The sequence below is a fragment of the Protopterus annectens genome, chromosome 8.part0, assembly GCF_019279795.1.
Source record: "Protopterus annectens isolate FY-2018-M chromosome 8.part0, PAN1.0, whole genome shotgun sequence".
NCBI lineage: Eukaryota > Metazoa > Chordata > Ceratodontiformes > Protopteridae > Protopterus > Protopterus annectens.
This window is the reverse complement of record NC_056741.1, coordinates 1,192,349,707-1,192,375,523: the sequence shown is the minus strand read 5'-3', so window position 1 is coordinate 1,192,375,523 and position 25,817 is coordinate 1,192,349,707. Positions and strand designations below refer to the sequence as shown.

The 25,817-nt window shown below is 38.2% G+C and overlaps 1 protein-coding gene across 2 annotated transcripts in view; it reads right to left on the bottom strand.

Moving 5' to 3' along the window:
• LOC122809295 overlaps nucleotides 1-25,817 on the bottom strand; it is a 328,407-nt gene that overhangs the window by 19,209 nt on the left and 283,381 nt on the right. For both annotated transcript variants that reach the window (XM_044080678.1, XM_044080677.1), the window contains one exon: nucleotides 2,022-2,123. In XM_044080678.1, coding sequence (XP_043936613.1) covers nucleotides 2,022-2,123 — 102 coding nt within the window. The remainder of the gene's footprint in view (nucleotides 1-2,021; nucleotides 2,124-25,817) is intronic.

Below are 25,817 nucleotides of genomic sequence, written 5' to 3'. Positions count from 1 at the left end.
TAGCCCTCCTTACCTACCCTACTGCCTCCTGTCCTCCATGCCCCAAATCCATCTGATCTGCCCGACATTGCCAGGTTCTACCAGGCCCACCACCCTACACAGCCACTGCCTACAGAACAAGAAACTGTACTAACCTGATTAAGCTTTCTTCTCACACCCCAACCAATAGAGGCCACCAGCCCCAACTCATGTTAAAATTCAAACTCTACTAAAAAATAGAATACCCTCTACTCCCTTCTGCCCTTCTGACTCAGACCCAATCTAGCCACCACAACAGACCTTCTGTCCAAAGGTGATAAGGCCTCTTCCAACCGGTGCCACTCAAACTGGCCAAAACTCTCTCCCAAATATATGAACTCTGCAATTTCTCTAAGTCAATTCAAAATAGTCTAAAACTCACTTCAAGTCACACTATCCACTTCAAGTCACACTCTCTACTCTAGCTCTGTGCCATTAACTAAAACATAAACAACAACTAAAGACATAAATTTTTTTATTATATGATAAAAGAAAATGTAATCCTGTCTAACTCTATATGTATCCTGTCTAACTCTATGTCTTTGCTAATATGTTATTAATGTTACATTTAGTAAAATCTCAAAAAGTAATGGCAGTCTTGTGTACTTGTGGTAAATAGCCTATATTTTTGTTAAGTTCTTCAGCTCATTTACTGTACCCTAATTATCAAAATAATTGTTGGAGCTTTTTCCCTCCTCCTCCGCTGAAGGACATGTATCCAGTCAGACCATCCTGGTTAACAAATGTAAAATAAATAAATAAATAAATTAGTGATGCATAACTTGGACTATAATATTCTGATCTGGAGGCCATATTTAAAAGAGAGACATCAAGATGGAGAACGGAGTCTGAAGAGGTGTAAACATGTCGATCAATCGTTTGAAGTATATGGGGGTACAAAAATGTATTAGTCCTACCTGGCATTTGTAGTGTGAAAGAGAGAAGAGACAGAAGGAACATTTTGACTGCATAAGTTCTGGGAAGAAGCATAGCAAAAAAGGTCCAAAAAAGAATGACAAGGCTGGAGAGGGAAGCTACTGTGTGTAAACTGTAGAGGATGGTAGGTCGTGGTCAGAAGTGAAGGAACAACAGGTCATACACCGATTAGCTCTGACATAGAACAAGGGTCTGCAATTGATAGCAACTTGTCAATCAGTCAAATAGGCCAGAGTGGCTGTTCAGTTATGGGTATGCAGAGTTATAGGTAATTGCACAGGAAGTAGCTACATACTGAAGCAGAATTCACAGACTTAAAAGCCTTTTGGTGCATAAATTGAGTGTTAGAATCTTCACTGGCTAGAAGAAGCCTCCAAAAATATATGCACTTATTTATAATGCAGAAATTGCTAGGTTTTCTTTGTTACTAATATATAAAAACACTTTAAATTACTTTAAACCCAATGCACCATTATAAGTATAGAAAAGTAATTACAAATATATGACTACGCAACTTTACATATCAAAACCACACAATACTGGCAAAAAATATTTGTACTCATATATTTAAAAACTGAATTATATAATGTTGTACTGCATCTCATTTGAACATGGCATCTGCATTGAGTGGCTGCTCTCAACAGTAAACTCTCCAAGGAACCAACTCACTGAATGCAACTCTGAGAAACTGAACTATCCAGTACTGTTTTCCATATGAGATCACTGATGATGTTCTATGTTTCTGAATGTGCAAAGGCAACAATTATTTTCCTTTGGGTGATTTCTCCCTTTTTCATCTTTAAACAACCATGGATTTGTTATATAAAAGTTCAAGAGGGTGTTGAAATTGGATCTCCAATTGAGGATGCAGGGTGGCTTACCATCCTGCAAAAATGCTTACAGCAATTTTTTAAAAGGGTTATTTTTGGCAAGTTGTTTTCAGGGAATTGTTTCCTTTAAGAATTGTCACTCAATGGCTCATAGTGGAAACCCCATAAAGATGTGAATGAAACACAAATGTCTTTCTATTACAGCTATTTTTTTACTTTCCTGGAACCGGTGCTTACCATGTTGTGTGCGTTGTCTTCTAACCAGGATAAAAATGACAATTCCTGTAATCGAGATTGCAGCCACCACAATGACAAGGATGATTGTGGGCATATTTCCACCTGTTCCACACACACAGAAAAATACATAGTTTACATATCCTGAAATTTTACAAATACAGCTTCAATGCAGTCATTTAACAGAGATGATAAAATATTAAAGTAGTATGCTTGATAGTACTATATTCTGACCCTACTAGAATATTTACAGCAAAAAAGTAAGCCACCCTGTAATTATTTTTTTCCATTCTTAAAAAGTAAATGAGGCTGATTTTAACAACAGTTGTCAAACCTTGAGTTAATGACTGCCATACGATGCATAAATCTGAAAAGATTACTTAAGACGCCTAGTTACTCTTGTGTTGTGCAGACAATTAATTTATATAAGCAGATTAATAAACGCATAAGCAGTAAAGACTTTAGAGGCTACATTAGGCAGTGTGGTGTAGAATTCATTGACATTACTAGTATATCAACTGCCAATCATTAGCAGACCGAAGTTCTGCTGTGGCGACCCCTAACAAGGGAAAAGCTGAAAGACACAAACAAACTAATATATGCACTTCATTCTTAGCTATTGGCCTTGGCATGACTATAAAGGGTTTTTTTTAATAGGAAATGCTAATATTAATAATATGGTCTGTCCTCATAATACATAATATTGTGACTTCCTATTGCAATTCTGAGACCCATAATTGTGATTCCCAGAATTATTAAACTAAGATGACAACAAAACTACAAAAGGAGATTGAATCTTGGCAATCATAGTTCTTCTCTAAGGTTACTTCTTGTTCATAGGTTCATAGGTGTGTGCAGGCTAATGGCCCTGGAGCTTTTACAAGCCCAGCTCATAGAGGTGCCCTGACATCATGCTGCCTGACCTTAGTTCCCAGTGCCTCTATCAAGTAGAGCCACTGGAGTGATCCCCAGGATGAACCTCCTATTTCCCATCCACCCATCAAGATTTCTCTTAAAGAGGGTCAGTGAGGTTCTCTGCTTGGCATGTATGAGAAGTCTATTCCTGAGCATGGGCAGTCTCTGGGTGAGGAACCTGTCCCTCCAGCATGTTCTGCTGATTGTGGTAATGAAGTTGAAGTCTCTGGAGCATGTGATGCAGAGGGATTGGGATTTCTTTAGATGTAGCATTGCTAACAGAGCTGGGTCAGACATGGCTCTGTAAGTCAAGCAGAGATTGCCTCTAAGTAGGCGATATGAGACAGAGAATAGCTGGAGTTTTTTGAGTCTGTCTGTGTAGGACATGTGTTTAATTCCTAGGATCCTCTTCATGAGGTACTTCTGTGGCCTCTCCAGCTGCTGCAGCTGTCTAGTGAGGTACATGCCAAATGGGGCATTATACTCAATGACTGGTCTAATGAGGGAAGAGTAGAGGGAGAGAGACGATGACCTCTTTCTTCCTGAATGCAAAACCCTTGGTAATCAGATGTGCCATATAGAAGGACTTTCTGACCACAGTGGCAATGTGGTGGTTGAAGGAGAGGTTGCTGTCAACCTGCTTCCCCAGATTTCTTATAACACCTTCAGTGTTCAGTGTGCTCCCATCGATGTGGTAATTAATGGAAACTGAGTTTTTACCAAAGGGGATGATGACGATATATATATAAAGCTATAGATATATAGCTACACACACACACACACACACACACACACACACACACACACACACACACACACACACACACACACACACACACATATATACACACACACACACACACACACACACACATATATGTATATATATATATATATATATTTATACATATATATATATATATATATATATATATATATATATATATATATATATATACATATATATATATATATATATATATATATATATATATAGAGAGAGAGAGAGAGTGTGAGTGAGAAGTTCATAGGTGTATACCATGCTTATGACCACTGGGGCCTTTATAAGCCTAGAATTGCACATGCATCCCATGAGGGATGTATGTTAGGGCATGATTTAATGACTGCCACTGTCCATCAGTGACATTGGGGTCAGACAAGGGGTGAATTTCTGAGTTCTTATTCTCCGATCCAGGTTGTGGTGAAGAGGGTTAACAAAGAGTTCTGTTTACATGGATAGGAAGCCTGTTCCAGAGAGATTCTCTGAGATACCCTGTCCCTCTAACATGTCCTATTTAAGTCACAAGCAAAGTTTAAATCCTTAAATCTAGTAATTCTGATGCTGTTCAATTTGTAGATGTGTAAAAGGTCCATCAGAGTAAGATCCAAGGATGCCTTGTTTGCCAGGCATAAATCACCTCTAGCTGTCTCTAGGAAAGTAAATATAGAGACAGGACATTGTGTTTGCACCCTGTATTCCTTTTGTAAGGAACCCCTGTGAACATTGCAGTTGTTAAAATGTGCCTAGTCAGGTACATCCTGAAGGAGATGTTATACTCGGTAATGGGGCTGATGATGGCTGAGTACAGTGATACAATGACTTCTCTGGACCTAGTTGTCATGCCTTTACTTATAAGTTGAGTGACATAGCATGGTTTTCTTACCTCAGACACATGTAGGTCAAAGGCCATGTTACAGTCTACATGGGCTCCTGAATCCCTGACTACTGAGCCTACTTTTTCGGGTGTTGTATCAATGAGGTAGTTTCCCTGGGGCCGACTTCCAGAATAATATTTCTTGGTATTAAGTTTTAATCCATGGCTTTAGCAGCAGTTATTTTGTCTTTGTTAGACCTTCCTGTAAGATGCTAGTATCTTGGGGCATTTCTGTGATAGCTCCTAGCTTACAATCATATGCAAACTGTGTAAGCCCGAGACCTTTGACATTGGCCTTGACTGCCAATAAAATAGATGCCAAAGAGGAGTAGACCAAGCACAGATTCCTTTAGGTCTCCACTGGTGACTGGCTTCTTTGTGGAGGTGGTGTCTCCAACCCTAGCTTACTTAGTCCTGTATGTGAACCAGCTGTTTATCCAGCGAGTTATATAAGGGTTAATGCCTAATTATGTGAGTTTGTTTAGAATGCCTGAGTGGGTATTTTACAAATGCCTTAGTTAGATCAAGGTAGGCAGTAAGCACCGTTTTGTCCTAATCCATTGCCTTGGTGACTTTCCCAAAGAAGTCTGCCAGATTCAGTAGGCATTACTTGCCTTTGGCAAAACCAGATAGGGTTGGATATAGTGTCTGAAGGTTTCTTATGTCATTGTTAGTCATTTCCATGGATTTACATATGACACTAGTCAGGCTAATGGTTCTGTAGTTCTTGGGATCTATTGATGGTCCACCCCTATATAGAGGGATGACCATTGCAGTCTTCTATTTAATGTGTTACAAAGCCTGTGAGGAAACTATAGTTGAATAGTGACTCCAGAGTCCCTGAATGGTCATATTTCAGGCTGCTTAAGAAGCATATTGGGATATTCTTGGCCTTAGAGAGTGCATCTAAGACCTATCCCTACTGGTAGTTGGATTGGTTATGTTAGATGGCATTTCCTTGGTGGAAGCTGAAGGTGAGAAAGGGTAAATCTGGAGATGAATATGTCAGCCAGAAGATTTGCTATAGTTCCTGGCTCTGTGAATGTGGCTCCATGTACCAACAGTTCAGCACACTATCGTGTGCTGCCAATGAAGTTTTGCACATAGCTAAAGAAGGTCTTATGTCTGTCCTTGGCCTGGGATACTATCTTTACCTCAAAATGTGCTGTATAGTACTTAATTCACTCACTTACACCTTAAACATGATCTGTGCCTAAAGCTCCTATCACTTTAATGATGTTTCTCTCACTGTGCTTATGCCCCCTCTTGGCGCTTTCCTTCTCTCACTGTGCCTATGTCCCATCCTAGCACTCTCCTCTCACTGTGCCTATGCTCCATTCCTAGCACTCTCCTTCTCTCACTGTGCCTATGCCCCGTCCTAGCGCTCTCCTCTCACTGTGCCTATGCCCCATCCTACCACTCTCCTCCTCTCACTGTGCCTATGCCTCATCCTGGCAGTCTCTTATTACTTAGCTAGTTTTGAGCAGTGTAATTTAATTTACAGGAGTTTAATCATGGAAAAGTTACTGCTGCATTTCTGCTATTGTAAATTAAATTAAAAAATGCACATTCCAATTTGAAGATTTTGTGAAAAAACATCTTTCTTAGAGGGTTTCTCGTGGATGCATGCAGGACTGAAAACAAATTATTTACAGAGGTTTGTTATTTCCCTCAGGACATAATAAACCTTCTGCAGGCAAACTGCAGAGAACTACCATGCTGCTATGTGAAATCACCTTCTGCAACATAGAAAAAGGTATGTTGAATTGATAGCTTTAGCAAAGATTTCTGTAAACCTCAACTAAAGCTAAAGCTAGGGGGATGCACTTCCTCATGAAGAGACATCTGGCATTACTACAGAACACCTAATTACATTGTTAGACATCTCTTTCTATTTGTAAATGCCCCTGCCAATTTCTGAATATAAATGGAGAGTGATTTAGTGCAGTGGTCCGTTTACTGCATCAGTTCAAGAATTATGGACAACTTCTTCCTCTATTATTTTACAGCAGCTATTTCTGGAGTCTTTGGTAAGTGCCTAACTGATTACTTCATCAGAGGTTGTGTGATTATATGGGCAAGTCCCAGCATAGCCAGCTGGAGTTTTGTAATAAATGATATGTCCTTTGAATATCAAATTGATTTATATAAGATGCTTGTGTTGCAAGTATATTAGAACTGTATGTCATTTGTATATCAAATTGATTTGTACAGATGCTTCTGCTGAAAATGTACAGATGCTTCTGCTGAAAATGTACTTGTGAGGCTTGTTTGTGTTAAAGTATATCAGAGGTGCACCCTGCTGAAATGAAAGAAATGTATATATATTATTGTAACTGAATTAAATGTATATTTTTTAATGGAGGATACTGGGACAGCGACAGTTAACTAGCTAGCTTGCTTTAAGAAAAAAAAGAGAAATGTAAATGAGCTGTTCAACCATTAAAATATTACCCCACAATGCTGAATAGGACTGGAGATGCTAGGTAGGGAAAAGCCTTTGCTCATTAGCTCAGTAAAAAGAGGGGAAGTCCCGGGCACTGCCATAAACATTTAGATACTTATTGTAGCCATTTATGCTAAATTCCTGTTTTAACATTAAAGGGGAATACTGTGAGAACTTAGAGTCAGGTGACCAGATGAGGTAATTCTGCCAGCCCTCGTGGAAATTATATTTTTGATATTACAAAGAGAAATCTCAGAGTATTAAGTATTCTGTTTTGGGGAACCTGAATAGAAAGACCCTCTCCCAGAGCATCTTGCCTTGTGGTTGTAAGTAACTTAACTGAATATAGTGAAGCTTAGTTTAGATATTGTTTTTCTTTATTTCTCTGAATCTGTCCAACAATGCTCTTTTCAATATTTCCTGTCATCTGAACTTTGTGGTTTACTTTAAATATATATTCAATATTTTCATGTTCGTTTATTATTTATTACTAAATATATTTAAAACATTTATTGTGACTGTCCCTTGTAGAAAGTATCTAACCTTTGAGAGTACTTGTATTTATTTGGTGACACTCTGTGGGCCACTCCAGAATCTTTGCCAGCCTTTCCTAGATGTGAGTGTGTATGTGTTTGTGTGAAAATTAAATCTTAAAGATTGTGTGTGACAACTACTTAGGGCATGGACACAAAGCACCAGGTTTACATAGAATGTGCTAGATGACTTGGCTTGGACACTCAGCTGAGGATCTAACCCTACAGCTGTACCAGTGGGGAGTCTTATATGGGACCTGGACAGCGACAGATATAGAGACATCCAGACCCCAGCTGAGTGTGTTCCCTCTGTGCTTTTAAGGGAAATTGTACTTGATGCAGACAGGTATGTATCTGGAAATACTGATTGCATCCATTTGTATTCCGAGTACACATCCCTCTCCAGTGTCAGTGGTGAGGATTCAGGCTTCTTGATTACTGGCCAACATGGGGATGTCACATATTGGTGGGCATTGCATACTGGTAGCAGTGGTGGGCATCACAGGTTGTAATACACTTGAGCTTCTAAAAATCATTTCTTGTATTGCTGTTATGTAGCCACAGCCATCTTCTCAATTGCTTGCAGCTGCACATAGGAACAACTAATATTTCTGCAGCAAGCAGCACTCTGCATTCAGGATAACTGCTCATTTTGCATTGGCAAATATGGTCTTCCCAATGTATCTGCTACATTGCAAATTGGCATACATATTTTGTAATCTTGAAGGTGTGCAGTAAAAAAACTGTCTGAATATATTTTGTAAGGGTTTATGATTTGTCTTACTTTGGACCTCTTCACTATAAATGCCTCTGTGTAATTTCTAACATCCAAATACTCTAAATAACAAATCTTTATCTTTTTCTGCATATCTCTTTTCTTCAGCTGCAAGTGCTTTTCCTTCTGAGCAAAATCACTACTCCTACTTAAATCCTGTTTCCATATAGGTGTTACTTACCCCCATGGTGCTCAACCTTCCATCTTAATAACATGGCACATTACCTCTCATAACATAGAAAATAATGGACAAAATGCACAATACTTACTAATATCGTTCTAACAACTATGAAGCTCACAGAATTGCTATAATGTGTTACCTTACATTCTTTGAAATGTTCTTTTGATAAATTAACTTAATTCAATATTATTTACCATGGATATCTGTTAAAAAAATTCTAGGCCTCTGAATATGTTACAGACCCTTTCAATAAGGAACAATGAGGAATATGGACTTTTTAAGACTTAAAATGAGGAACATTCCTCATGATGCAGTACACTGTGCTTGCTTATTGGGAATATCAATGTCTTTTTCAGTTTCTAGCTCTATTAATAGGCTACATTTAGTTCCAACAACTTCTTAACAGACATATTTATGCGAGTCATATTAAGTATGAACTAACAAGGAAGCCTAAGGAACTTGCTACTGACCAGTCTTAGAACCCCTTCCAGCCCTCTATTTCCCACTCATATACTTTACTTCAGTAATCCAGTAATCACTACCAACTGTATCTTACCCTCATTACTTACCTGTATCAACTGAAAGTTCCACTGTGGTCAGCTACTCACAGATTGGTTTTGCTGACATCTCTTCACTTACTTGTCTCTACCCACTCTGTTCGCCCTTCGGGCTCACTCCGCTCCCCTACCCTGCCCCCAATTTTCACCTGCCCCCACTGCTCCGAAACTTATACTTTCCTAACCATTCCCACCTCCTTTCCTCTCCAATCCACTTTACCCCTCCCCCTTTTTCATTCAAAACCTATCTGCTTGCTCTAATTCAACTTACACAACTTTTCCCTCCTTCCTGTTTGCATTTTCCAATTCTACTTCCCTTCTTCTCCTGCTCAAACCTCCTTCGCACTATGCCTCCTCTACTTATCTCTTCTTATTTAAATATATACTCCTTTTCTCTGTTTTTCCCTTCCTATTGTTGCCCTACCTCCTAACTTCTTATGAACATCTTAGCCTTAAAGATCCACACTCCCTCAATCAACACATGAGCTCACCTTCCCAAAACACATTCAAACCTTTCTCTGACATAATTTCTTCTCCATCCTACCTTCATGCAAAGTTTCACAGAAAGTTCCACATCTCCTACTATAATTAGGTTAACAAAAAATCCTTACAGTTCCTCATCAAACCCTCGGACCTAATGAAAACACTTCTCCTCTCCCTTCTAGCAGGTGACATTCATCCCAAGCCTGGTCCTAACAACTATGCTACTCTAAAACCCCCATGTTCCCCTCCCTCTAGGCAGTACTTACCCTCTAAACCCTCTAACTCTCTCTCTATAGCTCACCTTAACATCTGCAGCATTAATAATAAAATTGCTCACCTCCATGCAATACTAGACATACATGCTTTCGACATCCTTTGCCTATTGGAAACCTGGCTCAAACCTAGAACCCTAGACAATAAAATTACTCCCCCTGGCTACAACATCTTCAGACTAAACTGTATAGCCAAAAAGGGTGGTGGGATAGCTATTCATTACAAAATTACAAAACAGGCATGCAAATTACTATCAAACATGAACAACCTCCCTCTATAAGTAATGCCGAAATCCTTATCTCCAAGCTGCAACTTAATACACACAAAGCCATCAATATAATCTGCACCTACCTTCCCCCTGGAAATAATATTAGTTCCTTAGAAGAGATCCTTAGCTGGCTTTTGACTCAATTCCCACAAGAAACCATAGTGCTAGGTGATGTCAATATAGACTGGAAAACCTGTAACTCTGCAGACCCTCCCACCTTCTTAAATCTTCACGGCTTTTCACAAACCATTCAAACCCCATGCAGAACTAACAAAACTAACAGCAAAGAAAGCATATTGGACTGGATTCTAATAAATAGTCACTCCCAAACTTATACAGTAGGGACACTACCCGACGATTTAAGTGACCACACCCTTACTTATCTAATCAGACATAAAACTACCTCCCCTAACCTAACCAAATATAAAATGGTCATATCAACACTGAAAGCTTCCTTAAAGAACTAAATGCATGCAACTGGTCTCCTCTTAAACAACTGCCACTGGATAAAACTGTAACTTACTTCAACTCCAGGTTCCTTTCTATCCTAGACTCTCATGCTCCCTTAAGATTTATTAGAATTAAATCAGAACCTGCCCCTTGGCTCTCAAAAGATACAAGGCATAAAATTCTCATGAAAAATAAACTCTGGACCAAATTTCATAGCACAAAAGATCCCTCTGACCAACTTAACTTTAGACAAACAAGAAACTCCTCTAAAAAGCTGTACTACTAGATAAAAGAAACTACTACTGCCATTTACAACAAGCTAACCACCAAAATCCACAAAAGTTCTGGGCAGGCATAAACTCTCTCCTAAAGCCTGGCCACAATGACACCCCACACTTCCTAGGCACTTTTAAAAACAGCCCAAAACAAACTGCTGATGCCTTCAATACCTTCTTCACTGAAACTGTCCAGTCTCTAGATAACCTACTAGCCCCAAATATCTCTTCTCAGTCCCCCTTTTATAACACTTCCATTCCCACCTTTCAACTGCTTTGTCTAGACATGTTGACCACAGCCCTTTCAGGTATGCTGTATGTTTGTCAATGATTGTATGTACAGGCACTCTGTATTCATCAGGAATGTTATATTTCTGCCTTACTGCTAAATAGGGTTTGTGTAAGTTTTTTTTTGTTTGAAGAGGAACTTAGTGAAGCAGGATGATCCACATTTGCCTTACAACAGTGTGTGTGCCTGCACCATTGTGTAGATAGGCTATGTGACATGTTCGTTCTTTGTGGGGGTTACTAGAATAGAAAAAAAACAGATTATCATGCCTTTTCCTCTTTTGAATTCTATATGAGCCATTCCTTTCAAGATACCTCAATATGAGAAATTTAGTCCATATTCCTCTCAGTTCCATACTGAAAGAGTGTATTACACATTCTGTGTTAGGGTTGTTTTAAATGGTATCCATGGTAAATAGTACTGAATGATATTGATTAATCAACCTGACTGTTATAAGCTGTCATGTTTCAAGAAGTGGGCAGTGTGTCAATAAAGGGGGCAGAACAAATGTGTCTTTAGATTGCTGGTTACATGGGCAACTGTGCAATGGCCTGCTTTATACTATTTCCAGTTTTTCACCTGTTGTCTGACTTCAATCACAGAGCTTGAGTGTATGCTATGGTGATGATTTTGTAATTACTCCATTTCACACAATTGGAGGATTTCATCAGGTTAGGAACAGCAACTGCTGTCAGACAGAAGTGCTAAATGATCTAAATAACTCTGAAACCTGGCTGCAGAGGTGCTAATGATGATGTTTTTCACAGTCTCTATACCCAAGATGTTAGTGATACAGTTTGAATTCCAGATCTCATTAATTTTTAATATTACTAGAGCAGCGGTCTCTGCCTAGGGAAGCAGTGGTACCTGTTTAGGGATGAAGAAGGCCTGATGTGTATGGAGTGCTGATCTCTGTCTAGGGTTGGGGCCTGCTGTCTAGGAGTGGTGGTCTCTCTGTCTCTAAAGAGATGCTCTGCTGTCTACGGAATGCTGATTTTTTTTTCCTGGTAATAATATGAATATATGGCATATGCTCACAATTATATTAACTTGCTGAAATAACATCCAACTGTCCTGTTATTCTGAAATGGATAATGAAGGTATCAGAAATGACTGATTAACTAGGGTCATTGTTTGTTAATAGACTAGCTGCCCAAGAGCGTAGTCCAAATAAAGTAGAAACTGAGGCTTTGATAAGATTTGGAATCACAGTCCCTGGTTTACAAGACCAGTACTCTAACCCCTGAGCTACAAGACCTGAAAAACCTTTATCTGGATCCAAACCTCAGACCCTGCAGTTTGGATTCTCAGCTATAAGCACTATACCAACAAATATTCTAGAGGAGGCATCAGCAGCTATGGCCTACTATGCTTCAGATCTGTTTTTATATAATCGATGTCTCCTCCAAAGTCTTACATTGCCTTGATTTATTCACTCATTTTGTGATATTCCAATTATACTTTTCAGGGTGACTTGACAATAGGATCTTGGTCTGCGCCTCTCATAGTGTTGCCAGTAATCCTGGTGTGCTAAATGCAGGGAATTAGGCTTTTTAGATAAGTGTGGTACTTGGTAATATGAGAATTATAAGTTTTTTAACTGATATTCTACCTTGTTCAGTAATAAGATATGCATATTAGCACAATTATTCATATTTCTGTACATATCTCCTGCATTGTGCACTTGGATGGATTGCAATTCAGTATTTCACATGCCCAGCCACAAGAGTGGTCAGGAATAGCTCATCCAATGGGTGAGGTACTTGGTAACCCAAACATTATGATTTGTTTTCTGGAAATGTTGTGATTATATGGCATATGTCAATAATTATATTAATAATGTGAACCTTAAGGTGATTACATGATATTTCAAATGAAAGCTGACATAATGCTGCAGACATTGTCACTGATAACAGCTGTCTGCATACTACTATTCAGCAACTTTTCAGACTTGTTCAGTAATAAAATATGCATGCTACCATAATTATAATTAGCATATTTCTGTACATATCTCTGATATATTGCACTTGGACAGATAGTGATTCAGTATTTCACATGCCCAGTCATGAGAGAGGTCATGAATGATGACTCATCAGATGAGTGCAGTACTTGGTAACTCATAAATTTTGATTTTTTTTTCGGAATTATTATGAGTGTATTGCATAAGTCAAAAATTATATTAATAATGTGGACCATAAAGTGATTTCATGACATTAATAATGTGGACCATAAAGTGATTACATGGTATTTCACTGCATCAAATGAAAGCATGCATAATACTGCAAAAGTTGTCTCTGATAGCAGCTGTCTGCATACTACCATTAGGCAGATATTCAAACTTGTTTAGTAATAAGATATAATGCATATCAGCATAATTAACATATTTCTGTACATATTACTGGCATAGCACACTTGGACAGATTATAATTCAGTATTTCACATGCCCAGTCACAAGAGGTCATAAATAGCTTCTGAGATGAGTAAGAGACTTTTTTTCTTGAAAATATTATGAGTGTATTTATTGATAACTTCAGACAGACGGAATTTACATGGGACTTCATGGTATCAACTGAAAGTATACACAATGTCTAAAAAAAACTTTGAAGTGATAGTTTGTGTTTAACCAGCCCTGAATGGTAGATGTTTGCATTTATTTGCCCATTAAATATACAGATATGCATAGTATTCATAATTATAAAAAAATGTCAAAAAATTTAATGCCATCTATAAATCTACTTTGCAGCCATATGAAGATCACATCCATCTGAAAAAAAGTTGAGGTCTGTCTACTATGGTTACAGCATTATTAATACTTATTTGCAAAATTATAATAAGCAAACATATACATTATCTAATTACTTGTTAAATATAAAATTACTGTTATGTCTGGCTGACATATTAATATCACCATTATGAAAAGAAGTGCATGCTGAATAACTTTAGTAGTTTAACTTTTTGGAAACTCGTTTTTTTTAGATTTATGCATTCTCATTGATCAGCCATCATACAGTGATGTTCACCTATGGCTAGAGTCCTGGATATTGTATTTACTTGCCTTATTGGCTTGGTAGTTGAAGCTCCTGTTGGTTTGGATGTATGTACAGTGTTAGGTGTGTTATCTGTTGGGTTTCTTAGGATTTGCTGAGGAAATCATTTGCAGGTGGAATGTCTGAGAGGTTTTTGGGGTGTGACAAGATTGCATTTAAGTGCCTCAGCATAAGTAGATGTATGTGTGGGGTGTGTGCTATGTACGGTGGGTGTAACATGTCTGTTTCTGACAACCAGATAGTTATTATGAGTGCTTTTACTTGATAGTTTTGCCTCCAGAGACATTGAGTATATACATATCTCACAAACTGGATTTGTTTCTTTGAGGATTAAATGGTTATTAGTGAACATTAGTCAATTGTTACATTGCCTCAGTATACCCATAGCCATACCCATATCCACTAAACTGACTGGAGAAACTGAGAAAGTACATATCCATTATGTTAGGTCCTTTATTGTGTGCACTACAAGGGTGTGATGCACAAGAGGTTGATTAAGGTTACTTTTGGAGCTGGAAACCAGACTATGCAATATATTACTAAATTGAAAGGTCAGAGCTCCTCAGTGTACAAACTAGCTGCTCTGTGGTAATAATCAAACAAAGTAGTTGCTCTACACTTACTGAGTTAGTGGTACACTTTCAGATGTGGTTTTACATGGTTTCTAGGTGTCTGCATCTGTACAGGACACTGCTAACCATCAGTGCATGATGGGCATTGCTGTGCAAATGCCCCAAATGTATGCAGGCATCTAAAACCCAACTGAATGGATCTATGGAAAACAATGGTTGGGAAAAGTACTTGCATAGCTTACACAACAGGCAGTAGTAATGAAAGAGGGGAGACAGGGTATTTGTAGGTCAGATTACCCTAAAGAATGGAAGCCAGAGACACAACCGTTGAAAACCACAACAGGAAATTGGGAAAATTCAAGCTGCAATAAACAGTCTAGCTATAGAGGGATCCAATCAAATAAAGTCAGTATTGGAGCTCTAGTCCTATGACCCTGAGGTACAGGTCAATGACTCCAGGTAGGTTAGAATTTTAGAAACATTAGCTTAATGTCTCAGGGGAGACTGGGGTAGACACAACAAATGGGAAAACAGTAGCAAAGTTAACAATCAGAAAGCTATTGGAATGCAAATTTAAGCAGGAAAATGGTAAACAGAATATAAGAATGTAGCAACAAAACAAATATAAACAACCGTAAAAGCATTTAAAGGTGCTGAATTTAAAATATGCCACAATTGCATTCTACCACTAGACTAAGCAGAAATTGACCAGTAACACGGTGTGTCATACATATAATTTAGCACTCACAGTATTGAATGTACAAATATTGATCTAAAAAAATTAAAACTCAAAATATCTAAAAAAAAAAATAATAAAAAAAACATAAAAAAGTAAAACGTATTTATGCAGGGGTCAACCAAACCTGCATCTGCCATGTTGAGGCTGCTCCCCTCACACCCCCTACTACATAGATATATATAAATATATATAAATGGATCTACTTCAAATAAATGAAAGACCACTTACTTGAAAAAGAATTTGCCAAGATGACAACACTGAAATGTTACATTACTGAACACCAACATTACCAGCTGAGGTTACAGGGTAAGTATGTGCTTGGTCATCAAACAATGAAAACACACACAACAGCTTGTCAAACCAACCCAGGTGGGGGGCTATGCCCCCACACCCCCCAACTAAATGCACCTACTCTGCAGGGGCGGCTTATGCTATCGGACTGCCGGACTGCAGCCCTCCCACCTAGAAAACCACAAAAGAAAAATCTTACAAAACTGAAAAAAAAAAAAAAAAAGCACAAGTCCTGACTTGAAGACCTCAGACTGCCTTTATCAGCAGTCTGGATAGAGAAAGGCAGGTACCCAGCAGGCATTGCTGCAAGTGCACCCAGGAATCAGTGCGGTAACAACCACACGGAAGAGGAGTTCCAGACTGCTTCAGCTGCAGGCAGATCCAACGAGGATAGAGGTGAGCTGGCAGACCCAATGAGAGATTGAGGACTGAGAGAGGTGAGCTGCTGCTCTCACAGGACCTATTTCACAGGCAGGTTTGGTCACAGGATTGGAGCTTGGGCTATTCAGGAGGTAGGTGGTCACTGGATTGTTTCATTCATCTGTTGAGACATGCAGCAGGTAAGAGGTGTGTGTGTGTGTGTGTGTGTGTGTGTAATGCCCCAGTTATTATATACTGGTGGATAGAGAGAGCAAATGGTGGTGGAGAGAGATACTCAGGCTTGAACCCTGTACCTTGGATATAGGTGGTAAGGACCTGAATTCCCTCTCCACCACCATTTCTAAAAATTGTTTGCAGATTTTTGCCTCATATTTGTTCTGTTCCTCATAAAATCTGTGTTTTCTGTATCTACATTTTTCCTTGCAAAGTCTGTAGTGTAGTGGTGCACTGGTAGCATTGCTGCCTAACAGCTACAGGTTCTCTGGTTTGATTCTTGGCTGGGGTGCCTTCTGTGTGGTGTCTGCACGTTCTCCCATCTTGCAAAAATGTGTCTGGCATTTCTCTCTGCTCTGCTGAACATTGTCTTTTGTTCCAAGTCAGACTAGTTTCCTGGTTAAATGTTTAAAAAATAACAGCCATTTGAATTTCAGACTTCATATTCTTCAGAAAGTACATGGTAACACAAAATTGTTCTAGCAGTTGTCTAAGTTTATAACATGGATATTTGAAATTTGTCCCTATTTTTGGGACTGTATTCCCCCATTATTGGCTTTGTCAAGGTATTTTGTGCTAAGGTTGAGAGTTATCTATGGTGAGAACTGTATTCATTAAATGTTTGGGGGCTGTATCCCCCCCCCCCATTACTGGCTTTGTCCACATGTTCTTTGCTAAGAGGTTGAGAGCTATAGTGAGAACTGAATTCACTGAATATGTTTGGGGGCTGTATTCCCCCCATTATTGGCTTTGTTCAGGTGTTTTGTGCCAAGAGGTTGACAGCTATGCTGAGAACTGAATTCACTAAATGGTAGCCATTTAAGTTTGTCTTCCTCTGTTTTACAAAACAGCTGATTTGACATAGTGGTATGTTTCTCTGACTGTTTTGCACAGGGTCCCCTGGGTTAAAGATGTAGCAGTGAAATGTATGGTGGTAACATAGCATTTTATTCTAGCAACTTTCCAACATTATACAAGCAATGTTTAAAATGTGTCCCTGGTTTTTGAGCTTTTGTCCCCCCCCCCCCAATAAATTTTGGCTTTTTCTAGATTTCTTGTGCTGCAAAGTTCAGAGATACAACTGCGTGTCGAGTAGATTTTACAAGGAGCTGAGAGCTGCAGGGGAACAAAACTTTAGTGCTGCTTATTCTAAGTCTGTTTGCATTAATAGCGCGACAGGTAGTGTACTTGCTTTTGATGAAGAAGGATGTGGGTTCTACTCCCACAGTAGATAGATGCATTGCTGATACTGTACTGTGTTGTAAAGTGCCTGGATGCTGCAGTCCTCTTTGACAAAGATACCTAGAGTAGTAACTATGAACCTGAACCTGTTATCAGTTTGCCATACAGTCCCTATTGCTATATTACTAGCTTATCATTTTTTTTTCATGCATGCAACATAGGCAATTTATTCCAAAAGGGCAACAGGCATTTTATTTGTAGATGAATAAACAGTGACATATAAAGTTGTTTGCTAGCAGCAACCTCTCCATTGTTACAGATTTCTTTAATGTGGAATTATTTCGATGACTTTTACTACTTTAGAGATTGTGCATATTTACTGATACTGGTGGACTGTAGAAGGTTGAGTAGACTTATGATGGAAATGTTCTGAATTGGGTAGTTTTGCCATTGGTGCATGCATTTTGTTTCATTGTTTACTGGAAAAATGTTCAAAACAGTAAATTTAAAATGCCGTCTAACAACTGTACTGTATTGTACAAGGAATATAATTTAGCAAAATCAGGAAGGTGTATCAAAGAGCACATGTATGTTTCACATGCAAGGGGCCTATGATTTGAAAACAGCCCAAAGTTAATACTTATCTGCCACTGGCAAAGTATTTTCTTTGAATGTGGGTTTCAATGCTGTTCCATTGAATGTGAGTTCCAAGGGCAGAGACATGTTTAATGCTAAGCCTGTTTTCATTGTGAGAAAGCGTTGCTTTGTTTAGCAGATGTCTTAGTGTTTGTGCTGTAAAATGCAAAATAAAACTTTCAAATGAAATCCAAATCATCATAGAAGTAAAGCAGTATGCACATTAGTGTTTATGGTAAATGGAGTGAAATAGCCAAGTAATGGATCACTGAAATGGCTGCAGGGGGGGTGGCTCCCTTCGACCATGATTTTGTGAGGGGGAAGGGTGGCAAACTCAAAGACAGCCCCAGCTGAACTATACCTCTCAACTGTCCACATTTTCACAGAATGAATAGATTTTTTGCTTCTTATTTTTGGTTTGTTCCTCATAATATTTGTGGTTTTCTCATTTAGGAATTAAGTCACTAAATAATGACACACTGAGTTTCAGACTTCATAACCTTCAGAAAAATACATGCTAAAGTAAGACCTGTTATTCTATCAACTGTCTCAGTTTATACAAGAGCAATTTTTAGTACTGTTTATATGTTCCACCAATATATTTAGTACTGTTTATATGTTCCCCCAATATATTTGGCCTTGTCCAGATTTATTGCAATAACAGGTTGAGAGCTACATGCAAATAAATTGCTTTATAGAATTAGGCATAGCCAAACCTCTCAACTGTCCGCAAATTTGGCTCAAAATGTTGCTCTTCCCCTAATAATCCCTCCGCAAAATAGCAATTTTGGAAGAAAACATTCAAAATGTTGCTCTTCCCCTAATAATCCCTCTGCAAAATGGCAATTTTGGAAGAAAACATGGAGGGTTTACAATTAAGAAATAACTGTAATAATCAGAGTTATATATTACTTTTATTTCAGAAATGCATGTAGATTCTTTTATTTTGTCAGCTGCTCAAGTTAGCAGTACTATTATTAAAAAAGTGTCCCTTCTTTGACAGGTTCCCAGCTGTATTGTGTGGCTATCTTATATTTTTGCATCACATTTTTGGTCCATTTTTCATAAAATTGTTTTTTTGGCAAATTAGTGGTAAATCATTAAAGACTGAAGTTCGAAAATAATGACAGACATTTGAGTTTCAGATTTCATATCCTTCAGAAAATTCATACGAATGCAAGACCTACTATTCTATTATCTTTCTAAGTTTGTAAGAGCAATATTTAAAAATTGTCCTTATTTTTGGGCCTTTGTCCCACTTCTATGTATGGCTTTGCTCTGAGAGTGAGAGGTATGATAAATGTGTCAGGGACATCACAGTCAGCCAGAGACATTACAAATTGTGACATACTTGTTGCACCCCACTCCCCCATGTAGTGACTCTGGATGTGTCCAAGCAAGGCAAGGAGCAGTTATGCAGTGTAAATTTACAAGGTTTCCCCCCATCCAAGGTAGAGTACTACAGTGGCTTTTCATCTGTTCTTGATTTTGCAGAATGGTCTGGTTTCTGTCATATTTTTGTACTGTTGATTTATGCTTATTACTCAGAAAGTGCCTGTTGCTCTGTGTTTTAAGTGGCAATGCTTTAATGATCATCAGGTAAGCTTGTCTGAGATCATAACATGCAAGTAAGCTTTAATAAGCATGCTGTTAAAGAATTGCCAACATTGAAGCCTTTCTGTTGTTGCCATGCAGAGAATACTTAACTAGATAATGTATAAGCATTGGGTATTGAAATGCATATTACAGTATTTGTAATAAAGGACAGGATTACATTATTTTAAGAAGCTCATTACACTTGTTGGAGACTTCCAGTGATCTCTGAGGGCTTTACCCATAAACTAAACAGAATGCCATTCATGTGTGGTCCATAACCTGTACAGTAATCCTTTAAGCAATGTATCTTGAGCTTGTTTGCTTTTCATTTTTTACTTTAATCATGTTTTCCCCATGAAACAAGTAGATAGTTGTCAGGCAGCAGGTCTTTTTTGGATAAGAAACATTTTTACAAGTGGGGGCATCACAGAGATTTCTACTTTCAGCATGTTACTTGGTACTTTAATAAAGCTGAATATAAATTATAATTAGAACTGCAGTGCAAGGAGAAGTGGTTTGAGTTGAGTGCTGCTTGTTTTTCTTATACTTGATTTTGACTGGCATTCCAGTAATGTATTTAAAAAGTAATTTATTTTGTCATGCCTCTCAACCTTTTTGTTTCCATCTAGATATTAAGTAAGCTGTCAAGCAGCCAATGCATTGAAATATTTTTATTCTTTTATACTTCATTTGTCTTGATTGGACTCTCATAATGAGGGTTTGGCACCCAGGGCAGCATATTTAATTAAAGTTTAGTTTTTGTGGTTTTGAGCATAGCTCCTCTCCTTTTTAGTTGTCTGCACCCCCTTACCATTGACCCCACCCATTCAGCTATCTCCTGCAGCCCCCCTTTGATTTGAAGTCACCAGCCACCACTGCTACTCTGGCATCACACTACAGTGGGGAAAAGGGCAAATTTACCCATGTTGACCAAGCACATACTTACCCTGTAAACAGCTTTGGTAATGTAACATTTTGATGATGTTGTCTTGTTAAACTCATCTTCAAGTAAGTGGTCTTTCATTTATTTGAAGTACACCCATATACACACACACATACATGTTGTTGTGTCTTTCGGCTTTTCCCAGTTAGGCGTCACCACAGTGGAACTCCGGTCTGCTAATGATTGGTAGGTGATTTTTAAGTGCCGTGTTACCAGCCCTGATGCACAACCTTCAACGAAGGTACACCCATTCACGCATGTCTCCACGCAGAAGACGCTCTAGCTGAAAATCGAACCGGACAGCGTCTGACTGTGAGGCAACATATATATATATATATATATATATATATATATATACTAACTTTGAGATCACACAGCAGTGGGGAAAGGACAAATTCTCAATCCCTGCTGTATCCTGATTCCGCAAAAAGTAATGTTGGCACACTGAGATCATCTGACTATTTGATAGCTTGTGCTGGCATAAAAAAAATTCAGGATTTCAACTGTATACTTAAGCAGAATTGTCTTCATACATATATTATACATTCCTTATGTTAAAAAATATAATGCAATACAAAAATTTACAGATTAAAATTAATAAATGCAAAATGCTCACCTAATCTCAAAAGAAAGTCTATAAAATGATGCCTATATAACATATGAATATGATGGAAATCCAAATCAGAATAAGAAATACTTCTCCCCTCTATAAATAAGAAAATAATTCAAAGTAAAATAAATGAAATTAATTAAAAACAAAGTTAAAGATGCCTCAGACCCAAATAATTGCCTACTCACAGTGCAGTCCAGAAAAGAAAACATAAAACACCTATAAAAAGAACAATTAAATATTGCATGTATATTACATTAACAGAATGAAACAAAGCTAAACCCATTCACAATTTACCTAGTCACTCCACCCTACATAATACAAGGGATCAATACAAAGTTAAATAAGTAAATGAATGAACGAATAAATAAATAAAAATATAAAACTTAATACAGTAGAAAGTTGATTATCTGAACTAATTGGAACCTAGGGTAATTCAGATAACCAAACTGTTGGGATAATAAAACATACATTGACCTGGATAAAAATGTTCTAAAATATTGTTTTTTCTGCATGCAGGGCATACACTTTTCAACCATTCAGGAATTCCAGTGGACAATAAAGAATATTTTTTACAGACGAGCTGGCTACAAGCTCAAAAAACATGCACAAGTGAATACGTATTGTGTCTACATATTTAGACTTTATGATTTTTCCTACATGAAAACTTTGGAAGGCTGCGTTTGGATAATTGACATTTCAGATAACTGACATTCTGATAATTAACTCTCTACTGCACAGTTAAAATTAGAGGTGTGCAAGACAGAGCCTGAGTAGAAGCTTGGCTCTGGCTCATGAACCAGCAGTTTTAAGAGCCAGGAAACAGCTGAGCCACAATCACAAGTTTTTTTTTTTTTTTTTTTTTGAGTAACTGCTACCTGTTGATTAATACCAGACCTGCAGGGCTGTGAGTACCTTCTGTTAGGTCAAATCTGCATTTCTAAGCATTGCAGTTGGCTATAATACCAGACAGGGTGGTGCCACATGCCATAGTGCTGAAAAGGAAGAAGATTTAAACATTTTTAAGGGGAAAAGACTATTTTAAGATATTGTAATTAGGCAATTAATTTATAAAACATTTTGCAGCTCATCTTTAAGATGAGGAGTGCATTATTCCCTTTACTCCATAGTGCATGCTTGTTACAGTGAGATAAAGAGAGATCAAGGGAGTTTAGAAAACACTACCAATGCTAAAGACAGCATGGACAGAATTCTTTGGTGGTTTATTTGCTTTTATTGAAGTAAGCCCCAGACTCTCGGTCGTCTCTGATTTTAGCTCAATGCTGTGAATCACCGAGAAGTGCTTAGTATATGTTTACAGTGAGTATGTGTGTGCAACAGCAACATGCTGAAATTACTACATTATTGTGGTAATTGTTTCTTTTTTCTTTCCCTCTCTTCACCATCAAGCATCAGACGTGCAGAGAACGAGGCTGCCTTTTGAGGAAGGGGTGTGGAGGCATCTTGTACATGAATGCACAAGGCCATCATTATAATTACTGCTGCCAAATGAAGGTATAATGACTAGTTGGGGGCAGTGTATTTGTTTAAAATCACAAGCCTAAATAGCAAAACATTACTGTAGTTCTTACATTTTTTTTTCTGAGTTAGAAATTAGTATACAGAAAGGTGTTATTTTTGGGGTCATACAATACATGAGAGCGAAGGGAAGTTATGGCTGATAAGGTGTGTTGGACAGCAGTGTCCATTAAAGAGCAAAGCCTGCCATTATTATATTTTGTAGCAACTTCACAGTCAGAGGTGGTGTACCTTCTCAGAAGGGGTACAACCTACTGGGACATTGTGTGCATTTTGTGCCCAAATATGTTAGTAAGAATACTGATTTTTTATTACTGTGAGATGCCTTAAGAGAATTGAAATATGTTTTTTTTACATAAAGCTAACAAAATCCAACATTTCACAAGGCTTTTGTTATTCCATTTAAGCAGTGTATCTAGTTTTTACCTTGGAGTTGTTTTACCATATCTTGCAAAGTGTGGTTGAACTCCTGTGCACTAAATCATCATTAGACCAGAGGGGGGGAATTCATTTTTTCCTTGAGCCAGGGCAACATTCCTGTTCCTGCATATAGACTGGTATACTCATATGCTATTGCTTATTATAATTTTTTCTCATTTTTCATTGTCAGCAGACCTGAAGCTTGGGCGCAGTGAAGGAGATGGCTGGGTGCAAGTTGTTAGAAAGTGTGATCAGCATGCCATCAGCATTCATTCATTTGAGTGAATGCTGACAATGTCAACGTTTGTTTGGCTGTAACTGTAATAATTCTTTTTTTTTGGTTACTTAAATTGACTCTGGACTTCCAGATGTAGTTATTTTTAACAGAGCTACTGCTGTTTTTGCCTCCTCTGGCTTGGCTCTTATTGGGCTCTAAGAGCCAAGCCAGACCCTTGGCAATGGCCCTGGATCAGCTCTTCTTCAAAAATGCCAGGCTTGCCCAGACAAACAAATTCAGCATCTAGTTCAACAGAACATCCCATACAGCAAAGCCGCAGCTATTTTCTTGAATAAAGATACATATCCTTGAGTGACCTTGTTGCAAGTACTTACCTGTACCCATGAACAACAAAATGTTATCAAGGTACCTTACATAAGCTACTTTGGGACCTAAATGCTAAATATAGTGCAGTATTTGATTCAGAGATGTGGTGATGAGCTGCTAATGAGGTATTACTCTGTACAGATTTACAATGTCTCCAAGTCAGTGATTCTCCATCGCTCTAATAGACAAAGCAGCACTGGCAATTAGCCCGGGTGGATAGAAGTAAGTATAGAAATTTGTTAAACAGTATGAGTGCAGGGTTGTGCATGTAGCACCCATTGCAAAGCAATAATTAATTGATATTTGCGCAACTGAAAAATCCTGTTAAGTATTAAAGAGATACATTAGAACTTCCAGAACTGCATCTGCACAAACATGCATACAGTGAATAAGGATGTAAACGATGGAAACTCCTGAAACAGAAGAAACTAAAAATCAAAATCCTGAAAAAATCCTGAAAAAAATGAGAAAAAAAAAAAAAAAAAAAAAAAAAAAAAAAAACAAAAGAAAAAAAAACTGAAAACAAAAATGGACATACTGGCTTTATTGTTAGCCTTGTGTGTGTTTGGGTTGGTTGGTTGTGGTGTTGGGTGTGTGGTGGGGTGTGGTTGGTTTAGGGTTGTGTGTGGGGTTTAGTTAAAGTGTAGGGGGGGTTTTATTAGTTAGGAGTATGCAATAGTAGAAAATATATCCTTTTTTTTTGTTATATTATATTTTTGACTTTATTTTTGATTTGTACCCTTTCCTTTGTTTTTTTTTTTTTTTTTTTTGTTGTTTTTTTTTTTTTCTTGTTTGTTAGTGACAAAATATTGGGTTAGGGTTAGGGTTGTGGTAGTAGGGGTAGGGGTTAGGGAGGTCAGGTGAGTGGTGTGAGTGTAGTGACGGACCTTAGGGTTAGGTCAGGGTCAGTTGGGGCAGTATTAGTGTCTTTATTATGACATTATAGCATTATTATTTGTTTTTTTCAGGATTTTGAACTCTAGTTCTTTTTTTCATTTTTTTTTTTCAGCTTTTATAGTGTTTCAGGCTTCTGATAGGGAACCAAAACGACAATTGTTCAACTTTAATTAAATTACTTTCCTACTACAGATCTATCACTCCTAGTGGAAAGACATAGAAATATGAAGACTATAAAGGCCAAAATAGGGAATACTGTAAATTAAACTGATATCCCCCCCCCCTCAGCGTGCACCCTTATGTATGATTGTATTTAAGAATCGAGGTGCAAGAATTGTAAAACAAGTTCTTCTTTTATGAAAATCCTGTCTGTTGGCAACTTGGCCTTTTGTTTTCCATCCTTTCTTTGCATGGAATATTCTTTGTATCTGCACTACTTATGTTTAAAGACACATGCTCACTCTCTCCTACTACTTCTTTGCATATATAGGTTCATAGGTTCATAGGTAGGTACTAGGCTATCTGCCTGAAGGCATTTATAAGCCTAGCCAGAATGTGTTGGCTTTTGCCGCCCCCTTAGATTAGTTCCCTGTGCCTCTGTCCAGCAGAGCCACTGAAGTGATCCCCGGGGTAAACTTTCTGTTTCTCATCCACTCGTCAAGGTTTCTCTTGAAGAGTGCTAGCAAGGAGCTCTGCCTAATGTAGACTGGAATCTAGTTCCAAATCTCTGGGACAGGAATCTATCCCTCCAGCATGTCCTATTTATTGTTGTGGTGAGGTTTAGATCCCTAGAGCATGTGGCTTGAGGGGATAAGGTTTTCTTTAGGTGGAGCATGTCCATTAATTCTGGGTTGGACATGGCCTTGTATGTCAGGTAGAGATCACCTCTGAGCAGGCGGTATGCAACTGAGTACAGCTGGAGTTTCTTCAGTCGAGCTGCATAGGGCATCTGTCTGAGGCCAGTGATCTTCTTGGTGAGGTACATCTGTGGTCTTTCCAGCTGTTGCAGGTGTCTTGTAAGGTACATCC